Source organism: Gymnodraco acuticeps, unplaced genomic scaffold (genome assembly GCF_902827175.1).
Source record: "Gymnodraco acuticeps unplaced genomic scaffold, fGymAcu1.1, whole genome shotgun sequence".
Classification (NCBI taxonomy): Eukaryota; Metazoa; Chordata; class Actinopteri; order Perciformes; family Bathydraconidae; genus Gymnodraco; species Gymnodraco acuticeps.
The window spans coordinates 1,772,780-1,785,320 of record NW_022990565.1 but is presented as its reverse complement, the minus strand read 5'-3'; the positions used below and the strand labels follow the sequence as shown (position 1 = coordinate 1,785,320).

The 12,541-nt window shown below is 41.1% G+C and overlaps 1 protein-coding gene across 1 annotated transcript; it reads left to right on the top strand.

Annotated features, from left to right (window-relative positions):
* The first annotated feature begins 1,285 nt into the window (after positions 1-1,285).
* On the top strand, positions 1,286-3,125 carry LOC117553747. Its single transcript, XM_034227817.1, has 2 exons — positions 1,286-1,640; positions 1,912-3,125. The coding sequence occupies exons 1-2, from the start codon at positions 1,417-1,419 to the stop codon at positions 2,891-2,893; spliced, it is 1,206 nt and encodes a 401-aa protein (XP_034083708.1). The 5' UTR covers positions 1,286-1,416; the 3' UTR covers positions 2,894-3,125.
* The last annotated feature ends 9,416 nt before the right edge of the window (positions 3,126-12,541 follow it).

Sequence of the window (12,541 nt, the reverse complement as noted above, 5' to 3'; positions counted from 1 at the left end):
TGTGGGGCGCGACCCCTGGTGGGTCGCGGAGGTACTGCAGGGGGGTCGCGGGAAGATTTTTTAATTTGATTATTTTCTCCTTTAACTTTTAGGCCGCAAGGTGAACCTCGAAAAGTCCTTTAGAAAATAAATCCCGCTCCACAGAAGTGAAACTACACAATCTTTAGTTCATAAAAAAGAACGATTCATGCTTATCCACCAAAAAAAATTTCGTCGCTAAAATTCCTGCCAATTCTTCTAGGCACGTAATTATTGGCTGAACTATTCCCTTCGAAGCGTAATAATATCTTGGTCCAAAGTCGTGCCACGGTTCATCACGTGATCGTGCTACACCAATTGGGTAGCTGCATATTGTCAACAGAAGTGAAAGATGGCGGCCGCCATGGTTTCATCGAGTAGCGGAGACGAGGAAAACGCACCAGAAAGTCTCAAAAAGTCAAAATTGTCAACACACAAACATTGTTACATGCATATTACGTCTGTGAAGCACGAAAAGGTTGATTGTTTTACCAATACAAGATGGAATACGTACAGGACAAGCTTACAATGGTCGCTCGGCTTGAAGGGAGACTCTCGGAACGTGGTGGCTGAAAACCACAAGCACTGTCTTGATTTCGAGTTCGAAGATATTCCTGAGGACGCTGGCTTCCACCACACATGCTACATAAGGTTTACCGACACAAAGGCCATGACGAAGGTGGAAAGACGGCTCGCACGTGAGGGAGATCAAGACGTTAGGGAGGACCTTGAGGTCGAGCCCATCCCATCGACGTCTCGCAGCACGTACCGAAGCCAAACAGAGAAGCTACGATCAAGGTCAGGCCTGCCAATCGCAGGCTCTGGCCCCGTCCTTCCTGCCCTGTGCATTATATGCAAGATGAAGGAGAAAATGATCATCAAAGCAGGCAAGCGACAAAGGGATCAACTGTGTAAGGCTGAAACATTAAAAGCAGGTAAGCAAACCCCCTCCCCCACCCACACACCACACACACACTACACACACACACCACACACACACACACACACACATTCTCTGTGGTTGAATAACTGAAAGGTACAATTATGTGTGAGAGATACGTCAACAAACTCATTGAGTTGTCCTTTTTTTCCGTTTAGGCAAATTGCAGAAAGCTGCTGAGAAGAAAGATGACCAAAGTGTTCTTTTACATATAAAAGACAAAGACTGTGTGGCTCTGGAGGTGCGGTACCACAAAAGCTGTTACAGTCAGTACACCATGTTTTTGCTGAGACCTGACAAACCAGAGACAAAACAGTAAGTTATTTCTCCTTGGATTGCTTTACCTATTTGCACTACCACCAGACTGAAGTCCAGGTGTGTGTCGGCGATGGCTATATATATATATACACATACACATACTTAACATTATAAGTAAACATCCAATTTCCTTCTGTTATATGTGCACACAATCACAACACTTATTCATTTATCCATTTATTTACTTCTCATTCATGTGTTGTAGGGATGAGGCAATGTTTGATGCCAGTTACAAGCTGTTCTGTGAGAGGATCATCCGCCAGAGGCTGCTTGTCAACAATGAGGTGCTTAGAATGGGCCAGCTGAGGCAGGCCTTCATTGACATGGTGAAAGCAAACGAAGGTGTTGATGCTTCAAACTACAGGTAACTGCAATGTAATACAAGTCTTATTATTTATCATGTGCAAGGCCAGCTTTAAACAAAATGTGTATGACAGGCCTGTTTGGAGAAACCCCCATGATGTGTAGTGTGTAGTGTTGTTTGTGATGATGTGGGCCTTTATTTGGCTTCTTTGGTGTTAAATGTGCTGTATGGCAGATAGGTTCTAGTCTGTAATGTCTTGTATCACCTCCACCACTCTGCTTTTGATGGTACTCCTGTGACTCGTAATTGTCACTGTTTTGTTGTGTTACAGACAGGATCTGTTGAAGAAGAGGCTGGCTCAAGATTTCCCTCAGCTAGCGTTTCACATGCCCACCAAGCGCAACGTCTGCGAACTGGTTTTTGCTGAGACTCTGTCAAAGGATGCACTCGTGGACATGCTACCAGATCCATCCGGTACGGAAACAACACAGTCCAGTGAATTGAGCCAGACAGACAGCGACAATGAAACAGGGAGAACAAAGTGCCAAACAACACATGAGGACACAAGGACACTGTATACAGCAGCGTTGTTTTTGAAAAGACTGCTTAGTGACACTCCTGGCATGTCATGCCCATGGCCTCCCACTTCTGAAAATGTAAATGTCACTGAATCTCAAACTGTTGTCCCCATTGGACTATACAATCTGCTCAGCTGGATTATAGGTTCCACTGAGGAGCCAACACTGGATCATTATGTCAACATTGATGATGACGTACATTTGAAAGTGTTGTCTGTTTGTCAAGACATTGTGTACCTTGCTTCCAAGGGCCGCAAGCAGACACCCAAGTCCTTGGCTTTAGGTTTAACTGTTCGACATTTAACTGGATCATCACGCATTGTATCACTGCTTAACAGACTGGGACATTGTGCATCATGGGACACAGTTTTGAGTCTAGACACTAGCCTTGCCCAACTGACACTAGTAGAAGGCAGAGACAAAATACCGAAGGGATTCTCAAAGCGGACACCCACAACACTTGTGTGGGATAACATTGACTTTGGTGAGGAGACACTATCGGGTCGTGGAACTACTCACCATACAAATGGAATTATGCTCCAGAGTGTGCCCGGCGAGCCTATGTCCACAGCAATCAGACAGCCACTGAGAAAGGGAGTTACCTCATTCATAGCCCCCCCCCCCAATGCCTATACAACCTTACCATCAGTCCAAAAGGCAAGGGCCACAGAACTTGTGTCAACCAGTGCAGTCAGCGACATGCAGAATGGACACCCACTTTGCTGTACAAGCTGAAATGGCATATGCTTTTGTGAAGTCCACATGTACGGATAGTTGTACAATCCCAAGCTGGACAGGGTTCCATACACTGCTTCAGGATGAAAACACTCTGCAGAAGTCCGCATTGTATTATCTTCCAGTCATTGAAGCCTCACCAACAGAGATGTCAACAGTCAACACTATCCTGAAGCGAAGTGTCCAGATTGCTGACCAGCTAGAACTGGATCATATAGTTTTAGTGTTTGACCAGGCTATATGCCAAAGCACAGCAAATACGCTGGAAGGATGTTGAGTTTACAAAGCGTCTAGTGATTAGACTAGGTGAATTCCATACATGCATGTCCTACCTGAGTATTCTAGGGAAAAGGTTCGGAGATGCAGGACTGCAAGATATCCTCATTGAATCTGAAGTTGTTGCCCCAGGATCCATCAATGGGGTACTCAATGGCCATCACTACAATCGCAGCATGAGGGCTCATAAACTTCTATATGAGAGTCTGCAGCGCATCCGGTTTATCACCTTCATGGACTCCTTGCCACCCCAAGAGAGAGCTGCGTGCATGGATGTCATCACTGAGATGGAATGTGCCTTTCCAGACAGATTGATGGATGTTTTGAGTGCAGATCAGAGGTTTGATAATATGTGCTCGAAATATGCAGACTTTGTGCAGAGGAGGAGTACAGAGAATGCAACATTTGCTTTCTGGAGCTCATACATTGACATGATGCAGCTACTCCTCCTGTTTGTGAGAGCAACGCAAGAATCAAACTGGCAGCTTCACCTGTCAACCGTCCGGTTAATGATGCCATGGTTTTTTGCCTACGATAGAGTAAATTACGCTCGATATTTACCTGCATACTGGCTGGAAATGATGAATCTGCCTGTCACACATCCCTCTTGCCACAGTGACATGAATGTGAAAGGCCAGTGGACTGTCCAGCGACAAAGTGTTCATGGATTTGCCTCCATTGCTTGCGACCAGGCTATTGAGCAAATGCTTAACAGAGATGCCAAGACCAAAGGTGGCTGGACAGGGATCACACAAAATCGGTCTGCAGTGTATCGCTGGATACTGTCACAGCATGAAAGAGCCGCGATAGCAAGACAGTGTGAATCAATGGCAGGGATATCTCCTGAGCTACGGACAAGAAAAGACCTGGACAAGACACGCATCTCTGCTGATGCAAAGGCTGTGAGTAGAATCTTGGACACTATTGATTCCATGCTCAACCCTTTTGATGTACACCAAGACGGCATTGTGTGTCTTAGCTCTGGAAGAGTAGCAACAGGAGAAATCACAAAGGATTTGCTTGTTGCCTCAGAAAAGGGTGAAAATGCTGTAAAGGAGTTTATGGAGCAGAGACTGTTATCCAAAACAGTTGACATATTTGCCCCCATAATATCACAAAAACTCAAGACTCTCAGTGATCAGAAAAAGCCCCCCAAAAAATCTGCAGCAGGCAAGGAAGTGATTTTGCGTGCTGACAAGAAGTTATTTTCCAGGCTCCTCATCCTTGGCCAGAGCAGGAAAATTGAAATGAGGGAAATTCTGTCATATTCCTTGGGAACTGTGTCATATCCATTAGCAAGTGCTGATGGTTCACTTGCCAAAACAAACAAATCAGCTCTCATGGATCTATTGCAGAGCAAAGGTGGAGAGTGCTTGGTTGACAAAGTTCCAATAGGTGGTGCCATTCTTTTTGATGGCATGGCAGTCATGCAGGCCATGCCATCCAGACCAGCAACATTTGGAGAGCTTGCAGAGACCATACTGCAGAGCATACTCCAACTTGCTTTGCATCACAAGTGTACACGCATTGATTTTGTCACTGACCGGTATCCACCCATCAGCATCAAAAGCCTAGAACGGTCCCGTAGAGCTGATGCAGGGTCACAACTAATAACAATCTTCAGCCCAGATCAGAGAACTCCAACCCAGTGGAAGAAGTTTCTCTCTGACGGAAAAAATAAGGAAGCACTGGCCGAATTCCTTTATGTGGCATGGACACATGCAGACCTCACAACAGTGGGTAAAAACCTCAGCTTGTACATTGCCCATCAAAATCAATGCCACTGTGTAACTGTCATGGAGGGTGTACAGTCTGTTGATGTTGTTGAAGACCTGCAGTGTGATCATGAGGAATGTGACACACGGGTGTTTTTACATGCCCAACATGCTGCACAGGAGCACAAAGCTGTCATCATCAAGAGCTCGGACACTGATGTGGCAGTCATTGCTGTAAGTCTGCAGGCAGATTTGCCATGCAGCTTATATGTGTTCACAGGGACTGGCAACAGGACACGGATCATTGACATTGCCATGGTGTCATCAGCTCTCGGAACCAGTGTGTGTTCAGCCTTGATTGGAATTCACACGTTCTCTGGGTGTGACTTCACAAGCGCTTTCTATGGCAAAGGCAAAAGAAAGTCATTTGCTGTTGCATGTGAGAAAGATGACTACCTTAAGGCTTTCAGAAGTTTAGGTACTAACTTTGACTTGGAGCAATCAACATTTGCACTTCTTTGCCGGTATGTATGTCACCTGTATGATCAGCCAGCAGCCGAACATGTAAATGATGCTAGGTACAAGGCTTTCTGTATGGCATCATCGGCCTTGCCAGAATTAAGCATTCCCCCTACTCATGATGCCCTCCATCAGCACTGCAAAAGGGCAAATTACCAGGCAGCAATAATGAGGTCCTGTCTCAAAAGAGAAATGAATGCTCCATCACCTGCTGGATATGGTTGGGAAATAGAGGATGGGAACTTACACGTCACCTGGATGACAAGAAATCCTGCCCCTGACAGTGTGTTGCATGTGATACACTGCAGCTGCAAAGAGTCTGCCTGTGAGAAAGGCAGATGTTCATGCTTCTCTGCAGGACTCTGTTGCACAGACTTATGTCGTTGCTCAAATTGTGCAAATAAAAAAGAAACAGAGGAAGAGAACGATGACTGCCCTGACACTGACAGTGAGGAATAGGAATAAAAGAGCCTTCTTTCCATCTTTGTTAAGCTCTTTTCTGTTCTTTTGGTTTTAGTGCCTGGCCGACGCGCTCACACATCACTCATAGATACGTTTGTTTTTGGTACTAGAACAGAGTATAATCAGCAGGACTCTTTTAACCAGCTGAGGCAATCACAGCACCAATCAGCCGCTCCGCCCAGCCTGACACCAATCAATTATACTACATTACATGTCCTTCTACTGTTTTCTATGTCATACCTTTTATATTTGTAATAAATCTCGTTTTTATGGTTCATCAGTGTTGTTTTCATTTGTGGAGGGATGAATGAGTAAATAAATGAATCAATGGACATTGGTATAAGTAAGGCAAGGCAAGTTTATTTATATAGCACTTTTCAACACAAGGCAATTCAAAGTGTTTTACAAAAAATTAAAGACATTAAGAAAATGGCATTTAAAATCAGTCATTCAAAAGAAAAGCTAATAAAAGAAACATTAAAAGAAAAAATTCATGGATAAAAGTTACAGTGCAGTCTAAGATATGAATAGTTCAATTAAAAGCAGCAACAAAAAGAAAAGTCTTCAGCCTGGAAGTACTGCATTTTATTGATCTAAATTACTTAACGTAACAAGTTAACCTTCTTCTTGGACGCAGAAATCAAGTCATGTTTATTTTAAGAGTGCATTTAACGTGTACAGGGTAACAACAGACAGACAAAAAGTCCTCAGTCTAATGGAATAATCCCAATGAACCTAGCGATGTGAACATGGCAGTCCAGGAATGATAGTTTGATAAATATGAGTTTGATATACTTTATTAATCCCCGTGGGGAAATTGTTTGTAGCTGGAGTTGGCTGATAAACGCTGCTAGTCAATGTTGATTCGATGGTCAACTCTGTTCCCAGATAGTAAAACCTCTCACAAATACCGCGTATATAACGCAAATACCTCGGACTTAGTGATGTATTAAGACATATGACAAAACATGACATAAAACAAGCATACAGCACTGTTTAGAATCCATTTGGTCTGGTTTAGCGTAACCATGGCGGCCGCCATCTTTCACTTCTGTTGACAATATGCAGCTACCCAATTGGTGTAGCATGATCACGTGACGAACCGTGGCACGACTTTGGACCAAGATATTATTACGCTTCGAAGGGACTAGTTCAGCCAATAATTACGTGCCTAGAAGAATTGGCAGGAATTTTAGCGACGATATTTTTTTTGGTGGATAAGCATGACTCGTTCTTTTTTATGAACTAAAGATTGTGTAGTTTCACTTCTGTGGAGCGGGTTGAAACGATAACAGGGTTCACCTTATGGCCTATTTGTGAAGCACCTTGAGATTACGTTGTTTTTAAAGTGCACCTATATAAATCAAATGTATTGTTATTATTATTATTCAATTGTAAACAAACACTGCTCGAAAATATCTCATTGGTCAGAGAGCTGTGGGCATAATGCTGCCTTTTGCAACATCCTACTTGTGTGAGATAGGCTTTTTCTGCTGTTGCTGCCATCAAAACGAAATACAGATCAAAGCTGAACATTGAGAATGAACTGAGAGTGGCAGTCTCAAAACAACAGCCCTGGTTTGAGAAGATCTGCAAGGGAAAGCAAGCACACACAAGTAATTGATAAGCTAGTGTGGAATAGGAATGGTAAAGTGATGTGATCGTTTGCAACCTGCACTAGAAATAGTAGTTAATTAATATATTTTCCTTAAAGAAATTTGAATTTAAAAATCTACAACTCAGGGAAGAAGGCCAAACAGTTTTAATTAGGCCAAATTAATTCACAGTATCTATTACAAGCACTTTTGTTCATGTGTAAATGTAATCTATAATAAAATATACAATTATAGTTGGATCTTTGTATCTTCTTATTATTAGCAGAGAAAATGTAATGTTTTTACAACAATATACAATTAATCCTACCAATATAGATGGGAACCGGGTTGGGGAGTCCCGAAAATATTTCCAATACCCAAGGGGGTCCCGACTGAAAAAGTTTGGGAACCACTGGATTAACCTATAGATTAACTACTATGACATTCCCAGAACAAATGACCATATCTTCACTTCTAAAAGGGTTACATTCATAATCCTTTTTCTCAAAGCAAGGTTACACCTGTGAGTTGGATGTAGAAGTGTCAGAATCAATATAAATGTTTTTATTTTAAAGTGAATTCAGATTGAACACAGTAAAAAAATGGAAATTATTATTATTATTACTTATAGTGAAAACCACCCTTGAATGATGGGATGGTAGACTAAAAGCTATAGGAATCCAAACTACAACATATAATAAGTACCCTTTATCAAGATTGATGCAAAACAAGTGAAGTTTGACCTTTTTAGAGAGATTTAGACAAAAAAACCCACTTCTGGGGTCATTTGGGTGAATTTGACCTATCTCTGGCCCCCCTTGCTCGATTTTGCTGATTGACATATCTTTCTAACCGTTAGAGCCAATGGAATCGAGGGGAACTCCCACCTGTGAAGTAAAAACTTCTTTGCAGCAATGTTGAGCGCATCATGAAATGAGGGAAACTGGATTCACCCGTCAATACACTGATATTTATTGAGAGACAGACAATTACATACGGCCGGGGATCATCCTAGTTTCACACTGTCCTTGTGCTCCACCAAGGTAATCTCTGCCCCAAAAGACACAAAACATCTAACCAACAGGAGGAGAGGCGGGCTTCCAGAAAGCCCGCGTATACCTAATTAGTAGCAGATGTGAGACAATAGTCTACTTGTCTCAAAGAGATCCGGACAAGCCTCAACCTACACAGGAGTCTTTGACTGACTACAAGCAGATGTTTGCAGTATCACAGATTCTATAAAACAATAAGAAACTCAAGAAACAGATCAGATGAAAATATTCTCTTACAGATTCACTCTTTTATCAATCTATTGATAACCAATTAACATTAGTCTAAGAATATTTCAGTCAATACTTAAAATCAATAAGCGTCTTCAGAGTTGGGTGGGCTCAGATACATTCATTACATTAAAAATAGAACAAGATTGAAAAACACTTCAATCACACTGATTGAACACAGTCAATCATAATAAAAATCATCTCTCTTCAGTGCTTGGCATCTTTTGGCAAAAGGTACAATAATAAACACAAGGAATACAAAATATTATAGCAAAATATATGTTTCAAAAATAAGATATTTTATCATTTATCCCTCAGTTAATCTCATTCATCAAACACAAATTCTAAATCATCTTACATCTCAAAGATTTACTTTAAGGCAATTACTTATTAAAACACAATTAGAATTTAGGATTTATAATAAATCCAATTGAGGTATTAAATCAGAATCATGAGAGATCCAGCTAAGGTTCCTAGTTAAGGTATAAATTCACAGTGATGAATCGATCAATCTGTAATCTGTAAAGTTACAGTGTCCTCAATCTTTAACATTACTTTACGTTTACTTCATTACGCTTTATTCAAGAGTAAGGCATGATATTTAATTAATTACATTACTTCAACTATCAATCATTATGTCATTTCAAAATCTGAAGGGAAAACTAAACAATTCTCAAAATGTTTAACAATCTGAAGAATCAAACATTTTATTGTATAACGACCTGAAAAGGAAAAAATCAAAACATCTGTTCTTTATTCAGAGCATCAACTGAGATCAATATCAAAACATCTGTTCTTTATTCAGAGCATCAACTGTAATCAATATCAAAACATCTGTTCTTTATTCAGAGCATCAACTGTAATCAATATCAAAACATCTGTTCTTTATTCAGAGCATCAACTGTAATCAATATCAAAACATCTGTTCTTACCTGGTAATGATTAAGGATAGTAACATTGTCTGTTATAATATTAGAAATATCTTATTGTTCAATACCTTATAAATCTGAAAATATCAATTAATTAATTAGTTTAGTGTGAAAGTGTAATCTGATAAAATATATTTATCACCACTATTTAACACATATCTGTTCATTGGGAATACAAAAACAATCATTAATTGTACATCTGTAATCATCTGGTCATTCAATTCAAATGTTATCTTTGTACGAGAGCTAGAAGACATGTTTTCCTCCTCTCTTTATGACACAGAATGTCTGGTGTGTAAAGGCATCCTGATACTGTAGATTAGCACTGAGGTGCTGATTGGCTCAAAACTCTTCTTCATCAGAGCGCCATAACTCAATTATCTGTAGATTAGCACTGAGGTGCTGATTGGCTCAAAACTCTTCTTCATCAGAGCGCCATATCTCAATCCCCCCCAATTGCTCTGCTTTTGTGGCTCAATTCAGTGAGCACTTTATGATCTCCCAGTGAAACAGAGGCTCATCTGCCTGCATTCCTTCTGCTATCTGCTTGAGAGCAGTGCACCTGCCTATTCCAAGTGGCACATCCAGATGCCCCCCCCCCGTGATGGGAGAGGTTATGAAAACATCTGCTCCTCCAATGAAACATGGAAACCTTGTATGACGACCTCTGAAGCCATCGCTCGTCCTGCGAGCGAAAATGAAGAAGCATCCTATCTCATCAGAAAGTTGAAGATTAGAATCCTCTCATCTCGAACGACCTCCTTGCCCGTGGATAAGTTGCTCTCTGCAGCCGCAGAGTGTGATCCTCTCTCTCTGACCCTTGGCCTTCAGAGCTCTCCTAGTTATTGGGTTAACACTTGATAGGGATGTTTTCCTGAGTGCAGACAACTCAAGGTAATGGATTAGCACATTATCATTCAATTACAAAAATAGGATAGGCCCCCTCAGAATGATTTGGGAGCCTTCCTGAGACATGCACATTATAAATGTAAGGTTTGTGTTAGTCATTTAACATGCAAGAATCCTATACTCATCAGTCCAAAGCAGATAAATGTTATATTAAGTTAAATGTGAGCTAGTCCCTGTGGAATAACCCTTTCTCAATGATTCTAAATGTTATATTAATTCACCATTTACCGTTTGATCAAGGATTAGTTTATCAGAAGTACATTTCCTCTTCCATAAAACATAGGTTTGAGAAATTAATGTTCCAATATGAAATCAATTGCTCAATTTCTCAATATAAATTTGACTCTTCCCTCCCTTTTCTTACATATTGTCACATATGAAATAATAATTTAGGAGTCTATCTAAGCATGGTATTGTCTATATAAGCTATTAATCGAGAAAACTCAGAGTTAGTATGCAACTCGCAAATATCTCTCCTCCTTCCTATCCCTCTTTACTCACGTTCCCATCTCTTTCTCTCTTATTTCTGTTAGATATGAAGGAAAAAACATACAAGTCCATGTAAGCATCTGAGTTACCACCGTTCCCAAACGGTGTGCCGCGGCACACTGGTGTGCCGTGAGGCAAATCCGGGTGTGCCGTGGGATTTTGTGACAACCATACATTATTTTTTCAATATACAACTACACAAAAATAATCTTTTTTTTTTTTTTTAATTTACTATATCAGTACTTTGTAGGTTTATGTACGTAATCTGCGCGACTTGCGCGTCCACATCTCCACGTGCAGTGCTGCATAAACATGGCTGAATCAGCGATAACTATCGAGGGGTGGAGGTATGCCCATTATTTATATATCACGCAGTCTATTCTTCTTCTCTGTCTTCCGGTTGTTGCCTGTATTAAATGACAAATACACACTACCGCCATGGATTTGATATGAACGAGGCGGCAGTTAGCAGCTAGCGGCTAGCTAGTAATGATCTAGTGATATCGGTAATATTAACTCCATTTAATACAACATTTACGGTACAAGATTCAATCATACAGCCCATGTAGTATGACAATGAATTACAGCAAACATGTGCAATATATCCATTATTACAGCTCCGTGGGATGGCAGTAAGACGATATGGATCCGTTCCCATTGTGCATCCATGGGTAAAGATAAACGCAACTCACAATGGTTCCTCATACAGCATCTCTGTAAACTACGTGTATTCACTGAATTTCACTCTCTGCCTTTAACGCTCGTTGTAGCTCCAAAAGCTCCAGCCAGAGCCTGGCTCCAGCACCCTCCCTGTGAGCACAGTGTGCTCTGATTGGTCGGGACACGTAACATGAACGTGCCGGGCTGCGCGGTCCCGTGGATTAGATGCGCGTTCATAATGCAGAGGGAAATAACTCTCAGAATAACGTTATTAGCAAATGTTTTACAACTTGAGGAACGAATGTTTTTTTAATAAGGGCTATACAAGTACTGGGTAGTTTATTTAGTTAAAAAATTATCCAACGAGTTACAGACCACTCTTTCCCCATGTAAGTCAATGGGAAAAGTGTTTTCGGGCCTGGCAACCAAACCGGAAGTGTAGTACCACCGTTTGGCCAGCACGAATATTTTCATCTGAGTCCGGCGCACTACCTGGGGGCTTGACTACCGCCGCCTGCTGGTAAGGAAAGTTATTGCCACTCACGCATGCGCAGTTTGTACGTGCTCGGCGAGGAAAGTAACGAGTAAAGTACCGAGTTACTTTATGTAGATAGTAACGAAGTAGTGTAATATATTACATTTTTTTTAAAGTAATACATTTATAATTTGTAGTTCCGGACCATGGACAATGCAGCTTCCTTGCATTGACAGTTGTCTGTGCTGAATTTCTGCTGAGTTTCTTTTGCCTCATTTTCTATTTTGTGACATGTCTGGTGTAAATGAGTGTGTTGCTGCTTTGATGAAGCCTAATTTG

Coding starts and splice junctions, on each gene's coding strand:
- LOC117553747 (XM_034227817.1), top strand. CDS start 1,417: ATGTGCACACAATCACAACACTTATTCATTTATCCATTTATTTACTTC. Junction 1,641..1,911: donor GTTGATGCTTCAAACTACAG/GTAACTGCAATG, acceptor GTTGTGTTACAG/ACAGGATCTGTTGAAGAAGA.